Source organism: Oryzias latipes, chromosome 5 (assembly GCF_002234675.1).
Source record: "Oryzias latipes chromosome 5, ASM223467v1".
In the NCBI taxonomy this organism is placed as follows: Eukaryota; Metazoa; Chordata; class Actinopteri; order Beloniformes; family Adrianichthyidae; genus Oryzias; species Oryzias latipes.
In genome coordinates, this window is record NC_019863.2 from 2,937,625 (window position 1) to 2,958,831 (window position 21,207).

General features: G+C 41.7%; 1 protein-coding gene across 2 annotated transcripts in view; it reads right to left on the reverse strand.

The window, feature by feature from the left end:
• grm2 (glutamate metabotropic receptor 2) overlaps positions 1-21,149 on the reverse strand; it is a 50,794-nt gene extending 29,645 nt beyond the window's left edge. The window contains exons 1-3 of one of the 2 annotated variants that reach the window (XM_020703019.2): positions 20,853-21,149; positions 20,339-20,665; positions 1,024-1,765 (exon numbers count right to left, since the gene is read on the reverse strand). In XM_020703019.2, coding sequence (XP_020558678.1) covers positions 1,024-1,551 — 528 coding nt within the window. In that variant the 5' untranslated portion in view covers positions 1,552-1,765; positions 20,339-20,665; positions 20,853-21,149. Of the gene's footprint in view, positions 1-1,023; positions 1,766-20,338; positions 20,784-20,852 lie in introns of those variants that run through there. The other variant, XM_004068547.4, reaches the window with a different exon arrangement.
• Positions 21,150-21,207: the final 58 nt, after the last annotated feature.

Consider the following 21,207-nt stretch of genomic DNA (forward strand, 5'->3'; position numbering starts at 1 on the left):
GTCATCACCAGTCATTCTGTCATCCCGCCCTGTGCACAGCATCCATGTCCTGTCTGCTTCTGACATGACCAAAGCTAAAGTGAGAATTACAGGGAAAAGGATCCTTTAAATTAGATCACAGGGAAAATGGGGATACAAGTAAACAGATCCTGGTGTGGAACTGATACGCATCAAGTCTCTGTGTTTACTTCACAAGGCGTAATCGCACTTGGTGTTTAAGGCTGAGAGGACAGTCGTGTGACTTTTTATCACACTCTTTCTTGTGTCTTTATTCTCTCTTCACAACAGCTGGTTGTTGTGAAACTTGTTTATTATCTGACCAACTCACATTAAATTATTAAAGATCCACATGAAAATCCTGTTTTTGGTGTTTTTAACACGTTTCTCGTTACGGTTTTCTGATGATGGAGGACATAGAAAATTCAGCTTAAAATTGCATTTCTGAGTATTTCTTTGTTTAAATCGTTGTGATTCAGGAGCAGCTGGCGTGGGTGCTACGATCATCGAGCCACAGGCTCCCTGCTCCACTCCATACTGATGCATCCACTTGCAGACAAATAGACCCATTTAAGTCTTTGTTTTCCTCGTCTGATCTGGTATCTGGATCTAAACTGTACGGCTGGATTGCTCCAATATTTTGCTCGCCATATTTGTTGCACCAGTAATGTTTGGTTGGGGTTGTGAGGGCCTGAGGTAGCGAGAGAGCATGTAAACAGATAAAAGATGGGAAAGGGAGGCAGGCTTAGTCTGTGCTAACAGTTCCGTCCACAATTCAGAGGCAAATATCTAAAGAACTCATGCAGCTCTGCAGAAACTATGCCCTAAAAGTAATGTGGGTTTTGAATTTTGGCTAAACACAGCATTGTTATTAATAAAAACCAATGTAAATGCTTTGAAAAACAGATCAAAAGATGATTAGAATGGGACTTTAGACAAAGTTTTTCCAATACTAAAAAAAAACAGTGGTTGTTTATTAGACACAGAGCAGGCAAATTCTCTGTCATTTGTTGGCATTGTTCCTACCTGAATGGAGACATCACTGTAGGAACCTCCAATGACTCCGGAGATGGCCAGAGGGACGTCATCGTGAATGGCATAGGAACCATCTGGACATGTGTATTCGCTGTCATCTACTTTAGTGAGGGAGGCCCTGACAAACTCCAGAGACTGCTCCAGAGCATAGGTGTCCTTCGAGCACGTGTCCAGGATATGGGCTCCCAGTTTGATCCCGGGAAGGATGCGCTCATTCTTGTTAATTTCATCCAACGCTAACAGCATGGCCTCCAGTCTCTGTATCCCTCTTTGTGCGTTGATCTTTCCGCAGTCCTCTGCCCCTTCTCCTTTTTGGTGCACAGGAAACAGGCCTCCTATCATCAAGTCTCCCTCCAGTGTGATCTCCTTCTTGGATTCAGTGTTATAGCCCACCACAGGCAAACCCTGGGGGGTCTTGGCAAAGAGAGACACACAAAAGCACAATAGGCTGATGTGGGACAGCCAGAGGGGTCGGGGCACAGGGCGCGCCCCAAACATAAGGGATTCCCCCAGTGACATATCCTGGGCGAAAGACGTACACCGCCCTACCGATGGATTCTGGTTGGTGCTGGTCAGCTCTCAGATGTTTCAAAGTCAAAGACAAGAAGGCTAAGGTGCAGCAGCACAAGCAGATCTCAAAGCACAGGTGTTTTTATTCTGACAAAGGCCATTTACAACACTACTGCCATCCTCTTTGTCCTCCTCTTCTTTTGAGGGTTTTGTAGATTACAGCCTGCAGATGAAACAGAGAGATATCCGATCAGCTTTGGAGTTGAAGAACACTGATCCCCTTGTTTGACAGACACTGCCTCTGAGAGGGACAGTCAACCTCAAAAGAAACATTTACCATTGTCTGCAGAGTATAGACATTTTCTGTCTGTGTGTCTTTGATGCCAGACAGGCTAAAAGGAAAGCAAAGTATATAACTTGTTAGCTGGCATTACAGGGCAGAAGCTGTTAGCTAAATGTGCTCACTTTAATTCGTCTGTATTCACAATGACTTGTGCTGCTCAAGATGTGACTGTAATGCTGATAGAACATTTGAAGCGTTACTTGGTATGTGGTGAATAATCTTGACATATTGAGCTAATGAAAGTTGGCAGAAGCTGGAGGATAGAGTTCACCGTTAGTGCGGAGTTCACTGAAGACAACACAAACATCCTCTGAAGGGTTTTCTGCTGTCTTCAAGTGGAACATCACCGCTGTGTTGTCAGAGACTTCATTTACAGTTTGAGTGTTGTGGTGAGCGATGAGGCCCCTTCTCTCCTTTCTCTGTTTCATTGTGTGCGACCTCATTTCCTTTTCTTTTAAGGCTGATGATTGTACAACTCTTTTAAAATCACATGTGCACATGCTCCTGTACACCGAAAGTCTGCAGAGATAACAAACAACATCCTGCAGGGACATTTTGTCAGATCATATTAAGCGCCAACAACTGTACAAAATCCTTAATGCATAACAGGAAGGAAAAAAAATCCCATAAATAGAAGTTGTGCTGACTGAATTGGAGTGATTACATCTAGCTCTGGCTAATCATCCGTTTGTTCAGTAGCTGCAAAGGATGCATTTTTTATTTTGAGTGCACTGTTAGGTGAAATGGTCAGCACATTGGGTTTAGCTGCAGTTGAGTCTAAAGATGTCGTATACCTACATAAAAACTGTGCATGGATACCATAATGCTAGAAAGATTTCTGAGAATTCCCCAAACATTTGAATGAAAAATAACTATTCGTGTCATATTTGATGTACACGTTTCTGAGAACCCTATCTCAATAGCATAACCCAACATTTCAGTAAAAACCCATTGTACAGAACTTGGTCCATGTTTTCTGTCCTGTAGTTCATCATCTTTCCACTAGAGGCAGTATAAATGCTTTTTCTGCTGACGTCAAAATGGCTGCTTCCATCTCACTTCTGGTGGGGGGGGACTCTTGGCGGGAAAAGTTTTGCCACATTTTCTAGACTTTGTGGTGAGAATAACACATCTACTGTTCCTTATTTTTTATGACTACTTTCAATCCAGCAATTTGTGTGTAAATAATTCTTTGTAATAAAGTTAAAGCATGATAAAAAATGTGTGAAACCAGTTTGAGAAGGTGAGTACATAAGGAGCTTTTTTTCCTGAACACTCGTGTCAACATTTACAAGCTGACATTATTGTGAACAAAAACGTACCAAATCACTAAACATATGAAAATTCCTACGGTATATATATATCTCATTATAAATGATATTTGTAAAATGTTTAAACTTGATACCTAATTTTTCCAATCAGTCATGACAAAAGCAACAGGTCTTTATCAGTTCTGAGAATTTCAAGCACCACTGCTTTTTGTTAGGTCTGACAAGAAAGTCAATACCATCCCAGTGAGAGTCTGTTTATGATGAAGCTCCATTTAGAAGAACCTAGTTTGGCTAAAAGACTCAAGCAGAGAAAAGCAGTTTCTACAGAAAAACACATGCTCCATGTTTTAAACCCCGTAAATGATGTACAGTGTAAACCTTGTGTTTGCTACAGTATTTGAGCCTTCTCCACTCTTTAGCTGACGACAGCTGATCACTTGAGCTGATCCTGCCATCTCCTGATCGACAAAAGGAGGATTAACCTGCTCTGAACCTGCCTCAGGTCTGAAGTGAGAGAAACTCCACAGAACTAAAAAAGAAACGATCAGTGGTATCGGCTCAAGTGTCAGATCAGGAACAAACAAATGCTTCTGTTTAAAATCTGTAACTTTTGGAGACTTATGGTCAAACAGATCTTTTATTACAGATTTAGTTCCACCAACATTTTTTTAGCTGTTTGTCTTTTTTTCCCTATTGCTCCAGATGATCCATAGTGTACATCAAAAAATAAACTGGTGTAATCACTGATGCTCTTTCGGAATGAAAGATGATCTGGTGGATCAGTGTATCTCAAAAGGGCTGCATGTGTGTTAAGTAGCACAGAGTTTCAGTTGTTAATCACAGCAATCTCCTGGTTATTTTCACTGATGTCAGTCCCCATAAACCCCCTGGGCTTAATTAAACAGCGTGTTGAATGAAGTTTATCTGTGTAAGTTATCGAGACAGAATGAGATCCATGATATCTATTGTCTCCACAAGCAAAGTAGGCTGATAAGCAGCAATTAACACTACTAATGAGATTATGAATTAAAAAGGAGGGGAACTTTAGCACCCCGGTTTATTTTGTTCTAATAAAAACCAACATCCCTTTTACAACAATGTAAAGCGCTCAGCAAACTGCAGTTCCCTGGGATCTTTTTATCCTATCTTTTCCACTGTTGTTTCCATGGAAACTTGCCAGGAGATAGGGAGGATGAAGAGAAAAGGAAGACAGACCAGGACAAGTGGGCCAGTGTGATCATGCATGGTGCTTGGTCTTGTGAGAGATCTGGGAAGCCTGTACTCTGAACTGAAAGGACTCGTCAGTTTACAGCTTGTGCTTGCTAAACAGTTCCAGGCTGTTTGTATGAAATAAAAGCTAAAGCATGCATTGCCCAGTAAGACTTTCGATGTGATATAGAGCATGGATACTGGGACCTCCCTGAAATTCATTCTTCTTCAACACAGAGAAAGATGTGGATTTATTTTGCTCACTTAGCAGCTTATAAGCAAGTGAACCTCTGCAGTGGTTCTGTGCACAAAAGCAAAGCCAAACTTTTTCCCCTACATGCAAAATCTGCCACATCAACAATCTGTAGCAAGAACATTTTAGTGTCTGGGGAGTGTGCTAATCAAAGTGAGGCAGCATTTTGATCTCATCTGAATACTTGGGAAAAGTGGCAGCAGCATAGGTGAAGCACTTAAGGTCACGGTCTCCGGAGAAAAGAGTGACAAAAGGTTTTCTGACCGACACACAGTCAGCCTCCTCCCTGGTCTCCCACGCAGAGTGAAGTCTCATCAGCGGACTCCCTTTCTCTGTTTCTGCTCACTTCCTTCCTAACAGCAGAGAGATCCCTAATGGGAAAACCTGTCTTTAAATATTCTGCTTGTGCACGGTGATGCACAGTGACGTTTGGTCTTGATCACTGTTTGCTGCCGTTAGTGGGAAGCGGCCCAGCATGATCTGTTCACACGTGCAGCCATACTTAACTTCAGTGGACGCTGAACTTTAGAGTTCAACTCCCATCATCTTCTCATCTATTTTCAAAGCCTTCCCAGTGGTCTTTTAATTATGATTACATCATTTCAGCCAAAATAAAAAATCCTGTGTCGCTTTCTAGGACATAGTTTCTGCAGAGCAGCAGGAGTTTATTCGAAATTTGCCTCTGAGTTGTGGGCTGGACCGTTGGCGGGAAGAAAGTCTGTGCTCATTTCCCATCGTCCCTCTGTTTACACTCTTCCACTCACAACCCCAACCTAACATTGCCGGTGCAACAAAAATGGTGAGCAATATTGGTATTTATCTGCATATAACAACTACAATCTTTTTTCAACTTAATTTTTTTTTGTCTGCTCCTGACTCACCACAGCTTAATAAAGACACTTCCAGAAATGTACTTTATGTATATCCTCCAACATCATAAAAATGCCACAAGAACATGTTAAAAACTCCATAAACGCCATTTTCATTAGAGATGGTCTTTAAATCACACAATTTCCTTATTTCCTTTTTTTACAAGGATTGACAGTACACAAAAACATTTGAACCTCTCTTATTGATTTTACATGAGGTAGCTGTTTGCCATTTTTGTTTTTAGAATGAATCCAAATCAAATAAAAGATCAGTGCGATATAATACCAAAATACTGTGTGCATGCATAAATGACAGCTGCTAAGTACAATGTTTACTTTTTAGATTCAATATCCCTCCCAGGATTCTGTCTGCATGTCAACTTAAAAAAAAGCGATGCCTCCATTTTTTTCCCTCCTCCTATCCCACCATCTTCGTTTCCCTCTTCACCAGATGGCCTTTTTAATTCAAGACGGCAAACCCTGCCAGCCTCTTACACACTTCAAACCAAATCGTGTGAGGGAATGGAGGTGGGGAAGACTGCATGGGGGGGGGGGGGGGGGTGAAAAATTACAAGAAAAGATAGCAGATGCAACAAAGGAGGAAAAAATGTGGACAGCAGTGTGGGCAGCAGGGAAAGAGAAATAAGGGTGTGAGGAGGATTTTGACTTTTTTATGACGCTCATTTTCCCCAGGAGTGGAGTGCAGCATTAATATGGTAATGTCCCCCCAGGCGATAGAAAGTGGTGAAGAGCGTAGGTCATTTAGTGTATGTGTGGTGAGCCTGGATGAGCAGGTTGGAGATCCCCAGTGGAATGAGGTGGAGCCATGCTGAGAGGAAAAAAAGGTAATGGAAGTCAGGCTCCCCAACGTCACGTAACCAGCTTACTGGAGAGGGGGGGGGGGCTGAAGACAGTGAGGAGGGTTCACACAGACGTGCAGATGATGCAATGTGCGAAGTCTTTAGCTATCCTGGGATGTTTGAATGTGTACATTTAACTGAAGCATTCATATTGTTCTTCACCTTTCAGCACATCACTTCAGGGGTTGCCGCAGCAAATCAGCTGTCACTGATTTGTACAGGTAAACCACCTGAAGACATTTTTCAATCGGATGCCCTTCCTGACACACTGCTGTATTTTACTGAGCTATCCAGCCATCTTGCTTCTTGATGGAAGCGTATAGATCCCTAAACGTTCACACCGCAAAAGGAGAAGCAAGATTAAAAAAATCCCTTTACCCGCTTATGTTTTGCAAGTTTATGCGTTTTACCTAAGAAAGAGTTTGACCGTAACATCTGCACCACAGTATTAAAATGCTAGTCTGAACTGTTTACACATTCAAGCCTGAAATACAAATGCTTATGCTTCTCTTTAAAGGGCTCATTTAACATCTCATCACCGTGTGAAATTTGTTCTGTTCATTTGATTCGTCTCCTGGGGGAGTTGGGAGCTGCAGCCGCCCTTAGGATTAGGATAGGCTATTTGGTGGTCTAACCTCCCTGTTCATCCTTGTGCTAGTCTAGGTACTTTAAAATTAGTAGTTGGGTCATCTAGACCCACTAGATAGTGCGCTGAACCTTTTTTCTTCAACGATTTGTGATCTTCACTGGTGTCCATGGATCACATGAAATCCTCTTCACCATTTTACATTTTCTGCTATATTTCTTGAATCCTACTTCCAATTGTCAACTAATGTATCTATTTTACATGATGGAAAACTGTTTTAAGACATCTCCAAAGACATCTCCAAAATTCTAAGAATGTGTGTGTATTCTAAAAAGAGACATTAATAAAATAGTGTTATCTCAGTTTTGTGTCTGAGGTCCCAACAGTCTCTTATGGTCCATATCAACCAGGTTTCATACACTTTTCTGAAGCCTACACATACATGACGCCACAGGAGCTTCAAGGCCAAAAAGGAAGAGCAGCCCCTGAAGTCAAAGCAACTCTGGGTTCAGGGTTAAGTCTGATCTTTTATGTTCTGTCAAAAGATTTCTGGTCTGTTAAAGGATTACACTGGTCATTTGCAACTCAGATTTTGAGGACACATTATAGTCTTGTCAATTTGCAGACGTGTAAATTTTTAGACAAAAAAACTCCCAAGAAAGCTCCAACACCCAAGAAAACAAAGGTCCATGTGGTCCATGAGGAGTCTTCATCAGATGAAGAGTCCCTTGTCAAGTGCCCACGCTGCTATTGTACGATTTCTAACAATCGGACGGTGGCAGTGGGACGGCAGCATGGGGACAGCTCAGACTGAAGTTGGTCGATTTACAGAGGATTTTGGGGACCTTGGAGACTCTCCCATCTGTCAGTTGTTGCACTGTTGCCTTCCTGCCACGCACCTGCCACTGGACTGCCACCACACGACCTCCAAATGTGCCGGGGGGCAGCCACTGACCAATGTTTAAAAATCATGCATACAATTTTTGGATTTTCTTAAAGCCTTACAGAACGGCGTGTAAAAATGCCACTGCTGCCTCCCGATTGCCATGCGGTCACCTGACAATTTCTCTGAAAACTTGCATTTCCATCCCCACTAAGTGGCATTTTGGGATATGTGACCATAGCCTAAGAAGATCTCACTGTGGTATGACATTTTGTGTAGTCACAAGGTCTCTGTGAACGGCACTGACAACCATTTCGTTCGTGTGGTTAAACTGTTGCAGGATTGCAGGATTTCTGGTAAAGCTATAGCCCAAAATACTCCAGAAAACCTTGGAGTAATGAGATTTTTACCTCCTAGAAACTTTCTTATGTGGCTGTTCAGAATTTCTGTACATATATGTAGATTCTGTTCAAGATCTTATTCGCAATAAGCATTTTGAAGCTGGAACAGATTCAAAGAGTGGAATTAAGACTGAAATGAGCTTCTATGAGTTGCTTTAAGGTCAACATAAACAGTCCATAGCATTCATTCATTTGGATATTTTCTTCTTATTTGATATTTACAGGTTTTATAGCTCAATTTTCAATTCACTGTCTATTTTTAAGGTGTTTAAGAAAAACACCTAGTTGAATTTGTTTTCCAACAGCACTCAAAGAATAACCACAGATGTTTTAAAGGTTTGCCCATTTGCATTTATTTCTATGGTTATTTCCTTGTAAAGGCATTATGCTGAGTGTTCAGATCAGGTAAAACTGAGGCTCTGGCTGCAGCACAAACACTTCATGTCACATTTAGTTCACTCTTCTGGCTCAGACAATGGAAACACAATTTTGGATGCAGAAGCCAATTATCCGGAAAAAACTACAGAGCAGAAATGTTTGGACTATGTTGGTATTAATTTATTTAACAGCACTAATTAGGATGCTGCTCAAGCGGGAAATGAATCCGCTGCTGCTGGGAACACCTGTGTGGGAAAGTGAGTGCACCTGCCCAGACCTTTGCTCTGATGGGAGGGATACATGCAGGAGTCGGACAATCTGACGGGTAATTGCCACCAAATATTTAGAGGGGAAAACATGGCACTGAGAAGCTGATGTTCCACCCAACTAGCAGCTTATTTCTGAACTTTCTTTTCGCATTAAATTCTTATGTTTACCTTTTTTTTGTTACTGTTTTTTATACATTATTTTTTATACACTTATCTTACTGAAAGGTGTTTTTATGATGTTACCTGGCATTTCACGATCAAAACCAATCAAAAGATGTGGATTTCGATTTCCACACAGCACATCTTACAGCATTGAACTGGCCTTTTTTGACAGTGTAATGTTCTAGCAGTAGACAGTAGACTGGAGTAATCAACTTTAATTGGCTTTGTGGTGCTGTATTTCACGTTAAATAGGATGCACTGTGTGAAACCAGTGAAATGACGACTTAATAAGCTAAGACAAGAAGCCATCAAAAACTCAGAGAGGAAGATGACCAACAAAGAGAAGCGCCATGACGTAGGAAAAGAAGACATCACGCTCTTAGAATTATCGAAAAGCTGTGGAAGTGGTCTTTTTTTGAGTTGCGTGATCCATGTACTTTGCAGTGTAAAGCAAAAAGATAATGAACAAGAGATCACATGCTTTATTGTTTATATTCTTTAAATATGGTTTTGCACAAAAAACAATCATATTTTTCCAACAAACTTTGGTTCAGTGCACTGTCTAGTAGTGGGTCTAGATGACCCAACTCCCAATGTTAAAGTGCCTAGGAAAGCACAAGGGTTACAAGGAGAATGCGTGTCAACTGAAATCAGTTCAATTTTTTCTCTTTTCTGTCTTTATAAAGGTTTTCTGCAACATATAACAACAATGTTAGCAGCATGCTACTTCTCCGACGTTCTGTTTACTGCACCTGTGAAGGAATTCCTCACTTCTGTTCAATGGTAGTGTGGCCTCTGGAGATTTCTTCTGTCCATCCTAAGTGAATGTGTTTTCTTAGAATTTCTTACTGTCAGAATCATAAATTACCATTTTTGATATTAAATATGTAAAGTTCAGTTTAAAGCACATTTATTTGTTCACATTTCAACCTATCCTGTTAGGAGTAACAGCCACAGTGAATCAGCTTTCAGTGGTTCGCTCAGGTGGTTTGGCAGAGTTTTATGCTGGATGCCCTTCCTGACCCAACCCTGTATTTTCAAGGCACATGAAGACTTAAGTAGATTCAAGCCTTTGGACCCAAACCGGATTTTCTTTGCAATTGCCTCCCCTGAAAAGCAGACCCAGGTTTCTTGCGTGACAGTCTCACACCCAGCCAACTGAGCCATCCAGCCAGCATGTAATGGGTTTAATCAAATTTAATATCCTCCTGAGACCCGGACCAGTCGTTTATGTCTATAATGGAGATTTTGTTTACCTGTATATTTCTAAGGAGTTGAGAGATACCTTTCCAAATCTTACTCTACACTGTAGAGGACATCCTGGGCTTTCCAGTGATGTGTCATGTGATGCATGTTGGGAACTTTAAGTTTTACCTCTACCAAGATGACTGCCATACCATTTACCTCATTTTATGGAAAGGTGAAAGGCAAGTCAAATATTCTGTATCTATTCCTTTTTTACTATGATAATTATATACATTCTTGGTCATAAACATGTTAGGAACAATATATTTAGATCTGAAAAAAGTTTCATGTTTTCTGTTTTAAAACAGCAGGCATTTAATGAATGTCCACTGTAGTGGACACTAGGACCATTTTAATGTATTTAATGGCTGCACATTATTTTAGGAGAAAAAAGTCAAGCAGAGAGGATTTTATGCCAGATAGTTGAGGGAGATCCAGATTTGGAGCTTTCGGATGATGAAAAGGATGAGGAGGATGAGATTGGTAAATGGTAAATGGTAAATGGCGTATACTTATATAGCGCCTTTCTTCCTACAAGGACAAAGCGCTTTACAGTCACAGACCTATTCACCCATGCACACACACATTCACACACACATTCACACTCGGGAAAAAAATAACTTGTTTTTATAATTAACTTGATTTTTTTGTGTTTTTTAAACGTCCATCATAACAGGTTTACACCTTAGCTACCAGGGCGCCCTGCCTATCAAGATGACGCTTAAGTTTGTGAATACCGGAGTCCAATCTGGTACTTTACAGCAGTACATTGATAACATTTTCGAGGATCTGTTTTTGATCTAGTTGCATTCCAACTACTGGGGAATCACACTCCTCAGCCTCCCTGGCAAAGTCTATGCCAGGGAACTGGAGAAGAGAATCCGCCCTATAGTCTGACCTCAGATCCAGGAACAACAGTTAGGTTTCCGTCCTGGTCATGGAACGGAAACCTAACTGTACATCCTCTTTAGGGTGCTGGAGGGAATGCGGGAGTTCGCTCATCCAGTCCAGTTGTGTTTTGTGAATTTGGAGAAGGCGTTCGACCGCGTCCCCCGTATCCTTTGGAGGGTGCTCTGGGAGTATGGGGTCCGGGGAACCTTACTGAGGGTCAAACCTGTTCCCGGTGCATGTTGGACTTCGGCAGGGATGCTCTTTATCACCGGTTCTTTTCATAGTTTTTATGGACAGAATTTCTAGGGCACAGGCAGGGACCACAGGATTTCATCTCTGCTCAATGCAGATGATGTTGTCCTGTTGGCTTCATTAAGCCGGGACCTCCAGCATGCATTGGGGCGGTTTGTGGCCGAGTCTGAAGCAGCTGTGATGAGGGTCAGCACCGCTAAATCTGTGCCCTTGGTTTTCGACCGGAGAAAGGTAGTTTGCCATCTCTCGGGGGGTGGAGTGTCCCTGCCCCAGGTGGAGGAGTTCAAATATCTTGGAGTCTTGTCCATGAGCGGGGGAAGACAGGAGCATGTGATTGACAGGCGGATCGGAGCAGCGTCCATAGTTATGCGGTTGCTGTACCGGTCCGTTGTGGTGAGGAGAGAGCTGAGCCAATAAGCGAAGCTCTCAATTTACTAGTCAATTTTCCTCTGTAGCAGATGGTCCAACAATTAACAAAAGAGTGATGCAGAATGTCATTGTTTTAGAACAAAATTCAATGTTTTTTGGGTGAATATCACTCTAAAGATTTAATCTGCTCCTTTTTTATGATTTTCCAAATTGACTTCTATTTTCACAGAAATATTAAACTGTTGTTCTCTACAGTGGAGGTGTTGTGAAATTAAAATAACATTTTTTTAAAAATAAAAAATGTAAGGTGTTTTTTTAGGCCCGAATTGATAGGAAATCACACAAAAACAGAAATTGTAAGACACTTTTTTTCCTCGGTTCTCAGAAGGAGATTGTGAAAAAAGGAAAAGTAAAAGTTCCTCTGGTATTTTTTTTATTTTTAAAGTTAAGCCTACATTCAATGGTACCTTTATTAGGTACACCTTGCTAGTACCCCCCTTTGCCTTTAGAACTGTCTTAATTATCTATGGCATAGATTCAACAAGGTACTGACCCTACCATCCAAATGTGGCAGCAGAAATGGAAACTTATCAGACCAGACAACTTTAATCTTCCATTTTCCAGTTTTGGTGAGTCTGTGTGAATTGAAGCATCAGTTTCCTGTTCTTAGCTGACAGCAGTGACACCCGGTGTGGTCTTCTACTGCTGTAGTCCAGGTTGGACGTGTCAGAGATGCTCTTCTGCAGACCTCGGTTGGAACCAGTGGTTCTTTAAGTTCCTGTTGTCTTTCTATCAGCTGGAACCAGTTTGGCCATTCTCCTCTGACCTCTGGCATCAACAAGGCATTTCCACCCACAGAACTGCTGCTCATTGGATATGTCCCCATTCTCTGTAAACCCTAGATATGGTTGTGGGGGAAAATCCCAGTAGATCAGCAGTTTCTGAAATACTCAGACCAGCCTGTCTGGCACCAACAACAATGCTCCGTTCAAAGTCACTTCAATCACCTTTCTTCTCCATTCTGATGCTCAGTTTGAACTGCAGCAGATCATATGGACCACGCCTATATTAGGGTTGTGCCGATGGACGATGCCATCGTCCATCGTGATGGGGCCCTGACATCACGATGGACGATGCCATTGTCCATCGTGATGGGGGACTGACATCACGATGGGGAGACACCATTGTGATAACATGCCCCCGCCATGCTGCGAGTCAACACCATAAGCCGCGATTACATGTGCAAAATAACTTGATCGGATCAATGGTCGGATTTGAATCTAACCGTGTAGATATGCCCAGAAAAACGTTTTCAGTTTATAAAGGGCGACAGTGGCTCAGGTGGTTGAGCGGGTCGTCCAATGATTGAAGGGTTGGTGGTTCGATCCCCGCTCCCACCAGCCAAAATGTCGTTGCGTCCTTGGGCAAGACACTTTTTTTTTTTTTTTTTTTTTGAAATGGTTTATTTCAAGCAATCAAATAGAAATAATACACAAAAGCAATATAATCATCAGTTATACATTCATACAGTAACTAATCAAACTTAGGATAATTAGACATAATTAATAAATATTGCTTGAAAGGGAGTGGAAGGAAGCGAACGTATATAATCCCACCCCGTTATACTATAACCATTTTATTACATGATTTATCAATATCCGGTTCCTAGGTTTTATCAGACAGAATTAAGAATCATAAGGTATCAATAAAGCACATGCCAAAGATGAATTACTTAAGTACTACGTCAAAAATAACTATTTTAGAAATCAACATGGCAAATGCAGCATCTGAAATATATGCAAATTATGTTACTTTTAAAAGTCATTCATATGCTTTAAAACATAATACTATATCAGTAAAATAGACACAACACTGTTACAGGAATTTTCATAGCAAAATTTCATCAAGTATCAAAAGTTAAAAACATGTGCAAAGTTATGCTACATTAGGAAAGATTTTTGAATCAATTTATCAATTTTAGGAGCTAGTGAAGTAATATCATCAAAAGTCAATCAATTTAACAATTTTCAAAAGTGATTAATCATTTGTTTTACTCTTTTTATATTTTTCATTTATTTTTTTATATAATAAAGTAATGCTGTAGGGGAAAAATAAAAAGGGTCAATAAACTGTCGAATTGTCCAAGGTTGGCATTTCTTCTTTTACTGATAACAGCCGATTTTCTTGGTTTAAACAGTTAATAGTTTTCTTCCATGTTATGTCTGCAGACATTATATTCAGGTCCATATCCTTCTTCAGCTGATATCAGCTGCGGTGAAAGTTGAGGTCAAGTTGTCTGCAGGTCAGAACTCTGCTGTTATTCAGGTGACGTCAGACATACAGAGAAAGTGATGAGTCCACGTGTCATATTTCTTGAAATTATTTGGCTCTTTGATTTATTACACCACGTTGTTTCAGACAACCGTAATCAAGCACTTCTCAAAGTCCTTCATGGTGTTCACGACCAGAACCTTGGCCCGGTCCTCTGGACCGAGTGGTTTGACGTAAATCCTGCAGCCTTTAACCCAAGTGTTCTCAATCTGCTTACGCTTCCTGAGAAGCCGTGCATGTTTTGAGATTTCAGCATTCCTTCTGGTCAGATGGTCGTTCAGATAAACAGCAGATCCTCTGAGATTTTTGCGTTGATTCATCAGAGCTAGCTTGTGTTTGTGATTCACAAACCTGATGAGGATCGCTGGTTTATCCATCTCCTTTCTCCTGGGGAGCAGGTGGCAGGTCTCGATGGTATTGAGATCCAGGGAAATCCCTTTAGATGTGAGAAATGAATGTATTTGCACCCATCTCCTGCTAGAATTGCTAGCTACGCTAGCGCTAGCATTAGCAGTACTAGCTCCAGCTGCATTCAGCTTTGCGCGAGGCTTGATTGGTACTCCAGTGAGAATGACATTATTCATCCTTACTTGCTGTTCCACATCGTCCAGTCTTTTCTCCAGAATCTCGACCCGGTTTTTGTCGCTGCTCGTTTTGAGCCCGAAATCTTCGGAACTCTTCCATAATTTCCCAGAGTGGTGTTAGCTTAGCCGACACTTGATCCATAAAACTTTTCAGCGTTTCTTGAATAATGTCAAGAGACTTTTTGAGCTCTTCGTATTCCTGGGGTTTCTTCGGGGGCATGGTCAGCTCTCTTTTTTGGAGAAAAATCAACTTTTTAAGTAATTTGAAGATAGTTGTATTCGCAGAGAGGCACGCCATGCGTCCGCTGTATAACCCGGAACCGGAAGTCACCCTCCTTGCCTCCAGTGTGGCTCCACTGGTGTGTGAATGCGCATGCATGATCCCGGTGATGGTCAGAGGGGCCGTAGGCGCGAACTGGCAGCCACGCCTCTGTCAGTCTGCCCCAGGGCAGCTGTGGCTACAACCGTAGCTTACCATCACCAAGTATGAACGAGGAGTGAATGAATAATGGACACAATGTAAGCACTTTGGGTGTCTTGAAAAGCGCAGATAAATCCAATCCATTATTATTATTATAAAAAACGTTCACATGGGTCACACTTTCGGTCGGAATAAATCATTTGCACATGCGCAGTAGTATACCGGAAAAAAACATTAGTTCCGCCCAGCGGCTACATACATAGATACGTCAGCTCGGTAATATACGAGATTATCTCCTAGATGTGCTTTTATTAATGTTACGGTTATTATGACGCGCCTGTTCGCTCATCATTTTAATTTTAATCCGTGTGGTCAGTGCTTTTTCTTTTGAAAAACGGAGCCGGAAAGTATCCCGTGTTAACTTATTAGCAGTATGCTAACACGGGCTAACAACATTAGCTTGGGTGAACATAAATCCATGCGGGATAGGCTGCATCTTGGTTGCACGTAAATATGTGAGAATAACATGTCGTGTCCCGACAAAACAACACAAAAATCCAGGTGATTGTTTGAATGGTTTCTAAGGACTGATCGACATTTCTGCCCACACCGGCCCAGCCGCTGTGTGACCTGACGGTCCGACCGAGCTCCGCCCGGGACACACACTTTTACCGGGACACCCGGTTTGAGTTCAGTAGCTCGTTCACATAGAGCTGCGGGACGGATCACAGTCCTTAGTCTCCCACACGTAACAAAGCCTCTTCCCCTCAAACTCAAAGTTATGAGTCCGTCTGCTCAGCTCAGATGCAGTCGCTCGCTCCACCGGTCCACCTGACTGACTAATTAAGTGCAGGAGCAGACCACTTCTTTTCTATTTTGTTTGTTTTTGTTTTGTTAAAGTCACTTCCCTCTGTTTATACTGGATCATCACGGATGATTCATTAGTTGGGAAATAAAATCTTCTTCTTCCACTTTCGGCTTCTCCCATCAGGGGTCGCCACAGCGAACGAGTCGCATGGTAGATTTGGCAATGTTTTACGCCGGATGCCCTTCCTGACGCAACCTTCTCAAACCGGGCTTGGAACCGGCAGAGGTAGAGAAGGGAACAGGGAGCAGCCCGGAGTCGAACCCTGGTTTCACGAACGGAAGGCGCCGCAAACCAGCACGAGCTAAACCGGCTCCTAGTTGGGAAATAAAATAAATTAAGTAATAAAGTAAAATAACGAATAATAATTATATAATAACGAAAAATTACCCCCCCCAACGATACCATCGTCCATCCCGATGGTTGACTGCAAACATCGTCAACTGCCAATTTAGGGGACATCGCCCAACCCTAGTCTACATGCCAAGATGCAATATTGCTGCCATGTGATTGGCTGATTAGAAACTTAACGAGCAGTTGGACAGGTGTGCCAAATAAAATAGCCAGTAAGTGAATACGATACAAAATACAATTTTAGGCCATTATGGTTTACGTATAATAAAATAAAAAAAAGTTAAGCATTTTAATGGAACCGTTAAAATGCTCTTTTAGAACTTTGAGGAGTGACAGTTTGAATCTTCTGAACTTCCCAAATGTCTTTAGCACACAGGACTGCAGTCACACACTAACTCTATCGTTTCATCAATTTTGCATTCATCTTTTTTGTTAGGATATCCAGGATCCAGTAATGTTACAAAATGTGCTAAAGCACTGATCACAACACACATGTTACAGTTTTGTAGAGTTTTTGGGCAATTTCTAAAACCCGAGCAGCCCGCGCCAAGCAGTCATGCAGCCATGCAGCCATGCAGCCATGCAGTACACAATCCAGGACTTACCCAGGACCCCAGCCAGTGAATCTGTTATCTGAAACGCATCTGACAAGCAGAATTGGGAAGAGCAGTTCTGAATAAAGCAGATTTGGAGGGAGGGGGGATCTCAGTTATGGATCAAACAACATCTTTTACACTGCCAACAGACTATCTAACCAAAGATAACCACACAAACTCAAATTCACTAAGTGTTTTGAATTATCACAAAGACAGTGAATACTGCAGTATAATGTACAAAAAACGTGTTAAATTGATCAAATCTGCTTAGTCTATGTGCAAACAACTGTCTCCACTGAGTGAGAAGAAGGTAACACTTTAAATAAGTTCATAAATGTTACAACTTTTTAACTTCTAGTTGATAGAACTCCTGTGGTCTATAACAGATTTAGCTACGGTAGAAGCAAAGAAAGGTCTCCTGTTGAGCCTCCTGTCCTCTTTGGAAAAACATACATATCATGTCCCATTTGTGGAGGAATACGGTCACCTCCTGAACGTGAAACCACACTAATCCACAGATGTGGGGACAAGAACATGTCTTTACCTGATGATCAAAATGACACTAATGCCCCTCACACAGAGCCCGACACTCACAAATGTAAAAAGGAAGCAGTCTGTGAGAGTTCATTAATACTCTGTGTAAATGATTGGGGCTGCTGACCTGGAACTCACCTAGAAACCTTTATGCTTTAAGTCACTGCAGCAGTTCATTTTAATCTAAAGGTAAGCACAAATGCATTATTAAATTCATGTTTTAATCTTTATGTTTTACTAGAGAGAGATAAAATCTATCCATCAATCTTAAATACCCACTAATGAGAGTTAGAAATGAAAAGATTTTTTACATTTAACATAATCTGTTTCCTGTTAGAAAGGAGCAGGTGACACATTTAGATTGGCATTCGTACGCACTGAATGTGTATGTTTACTTGTATTTAATTGGAGGACTTTAGATCAAGTCTATCTTAGCTCATTGCATGCTTCTGAATTTAAGGGGTTGATGTGCTTTCTTGCAGTCTCTCCTCATCAACATGAATCTATCCAAGTCACTGAAAAGAGGAACGAAAAAGCGCAATAATCAACTTCCAGAAAGAAAAAAAAATGAAGCAATATGTTGGTTGATGGACCAAATTTGATCTTCACAATCAAGAAAAGCAACACCTACGACACTTGCAGCCTGAATGTTTTTTCAGTATCTAACCTTTAACGATGTTAAATGTTCAGTTGTGATGTTTCATGAAAAATATCCCCCAACATGAGAATTAAATTGACAAAAAATAAACATGCATTTGAAATATTAAATAGCTACTTAGGTAAAAAATTAAAGTAGAGACAAAGACTTTTGGAGCCACCTGCATGGCTCAGGTGGTAGAGCAGGTCGTCCAATAACCGAAGGGTCCACGGCTTGATTCCCGCTCCCCCCAGCCAGCCGTTGCTGCGTATTTGGGCAAGACGCTTCACCTTCCCTGCCTGCAGTGTGGCTCCACTGGTGTGTGAATGTGTATGAATGTCCCGGTGATGGTCAGAGGGGCTGTAGGCGCAAACTGGCAGCCACGCCTCTGTCAGTCTGCCCCAGGGCAGCTGGGGCTACAACCGTAGCTTACCATCACCAATTATGAATGAGGAGTGAATGAATAATGGACACATTGTAAGCGCTTTGAACAAGAAAAAGAACTGATAAATCCAATCCATTATTATTATTATTACTTTTTTGGCACAAATATACCACAGTACAATAGTACAACTGTGTTCAGTGGGATTTCAAAAATGTCTTAAACCAGCAGAAGGAAAAAGTTTTTTCTCCCATCAATCCAATTATTACATCACTTTTCTTTAATCCATTTCCTTGATAAAATAGGAGCTGTGTCAGAGAATCCCCTCCCCCCCCACACAACCACTTGTGCAACCACAATGATTAATATGCTCTTGTTATATTTTGTAATGCCAACCTAAACAACGTACGCGTCCTGAAAAAGTATGAAAAGTATATTTTACTTTCTGAGGTTACTTCTGACTTCTGCATTAATAAGACAAGATTTAGATCCAGTTTATCAGCTCATGCAGTTACTAACAGATGCTTTTAGGATCTTTTTTCTTTTGTGATGCAGCTATGTCTGTCCAGCACCCAGAAAAATCATAACTCCTCTCTTTACAGCAGTAAAACTGAACTCTCATGTACTACACCAGAGGTAAAAGGTGAGGCGGACTGCATTGGAGTCCCGTGTTCCAGGATCACAGGTCACGGACCCTTTCCTGCTGCCACTTTTCATCTCTGGATTCAGTAAATGGCAGTGAGTATGTTCTTCAGTCAGCCATGGCTGAATAATTTACTATAATCAACATTTTCTGCTGTGAGTGCTGGACTTCATCATCATTCCACTTTCTGTGTTTTAGGGGAGGATGTACCAGTATCCAGCCATTTTGTTATGCAAGAGAGCAGGAAACATGAATGCAACGCACCAAGGGTTGAGGGAATGGTTTGCCAATGATTTGCTTTAACATAAAAATACATTTTGACTCAGATGACTGCAGCGCACATTTGGTTTGTGTGTGTGTTTCATCTGCTAAACGCGCAGCACAGATGCCTTGGGGACTGGGGGAAGCTTCCACACAACACTTTGCTTCTCTTAATGGCTCTGTCCAGTGTTAACGATGCAGCTTCTAAATATTTGCACCTTGGGGTTTTCTTTCCAATTCCCAACAGTTTTCTAATGTGTTTTGTATTCTCAGAGAAAGGGCTGTTTAACATTTTTCCTCATTCAACCACACAAACACGGCTAATCTCTCTTCTCTTGCAAATGTGCAAAGGCATGAAGATAATCTGCCCTGATGTGCATCTATATGTCATCATTAATCGCTCATTGGGATTGAAATAGTAAATCGTGCCATAAAACATGCTTGTTGTTGTATTCATACATTAAAGAAGATTCTGACAAAGACAATACTAACCTCAGTCATAAAATGTCGAGACAGGACAACTTATTCTGACCAACTTGTTAAATGGACTTTCTGATGTCATTGATGCTTGTTTTCAAAATTACAGCACCACATGAGCTAAATGTGGGAACCATCTCATGTATTTTTGGATTGCAGGCAAATTCTTCCATGGTGAAGGTTGTGCACACATTGGAAGAATAACAATAAACTGAAAAATGAAGGAAGGGATTGTTTGAGAAATAACTGCATTCCAACTATGCACTAGTGAATCATTCCGTCGTCTTTTAGGTTATTTCAATGTTAGTGGAATTTTCAGCAGAAAAAAAGGCGAGATTTGTTGCATTAAGTTTGACTAATGGCTTTCTTAACACGAGAAATTCTTATTTAAAGTTAAGAAACCCCCCCAAAAAATGCGCCTGGCATAAAAACAAACAAACAGCCGAGCCATGAAGCATGCATCTGCTTACCTGCGCAAGGATCCCCTGTTTCCAGCGCTGCCGTGCAGTGAGAGCGCTGCGTAAACCGAAAGCATATCCTCGCCAGCAGTGCTGTCTGTTTCAGACTTCTATCAAGTGTGACCGTGGACCACAGTGGAGCTGCGTGAACGAATGAAGGTGCCGAGGACTGCTGCCTCAAGTTTCAGCAGCTACAGCTGAGCCGGGCGCCAGGAGCTGTCTGTGGTGCTGAAAAACAACAAGCGCGCACAGGCGCGCACACAAACAGACAGAACCGCTGGATTCCGGGCGGCGTGACCCCTCCAGAGGCGCGTCAACATTCACATTTCTCCCAGGCGCCTGAAACGAACACACCAGACGAGTTCTTCAGCGTTCAGAACGAAAGGGCGCCCACTTTCTTAAGCATCAGGTGTGATGGAGTGGGTGTTAAAATCAGCATGTGGGAGGGGAGAATCCATCGACGCTCAGTTTTATCAACAAATTAACAACACAAGAATAACATTTGAGTGAAAAGTTTGAACCCAACCTGTTACTTGAGGAAGTTGATCAAGCATTTCTGCATCAAGCCGCAGTGTCTGTGTCAGAATTCAGCTGCAGGCTTGCCCACTTTGGCGGGAAAGTAAGGTTTTCTCATTGGATCAAAAATTGCTTTACGCAGGTGCAGTCCCGGAGATATATCTGCCTGGCTCCCGCGCGCAAATGCAACGTTATGTAATTGTAAACGGAAACGATCCGCCGCCTTCACTTCTGAAGACTTGGATTGCGGGCTCAGATCAGCGCCTCTATGAGGCGTCCTCTATTTGTGCATGAGCTCAGAGGGGACATTTCACCGCTTATTCTCTGGAGGCTCTTCTGCTCGTGACGAATGTTTAAAGAAAAGA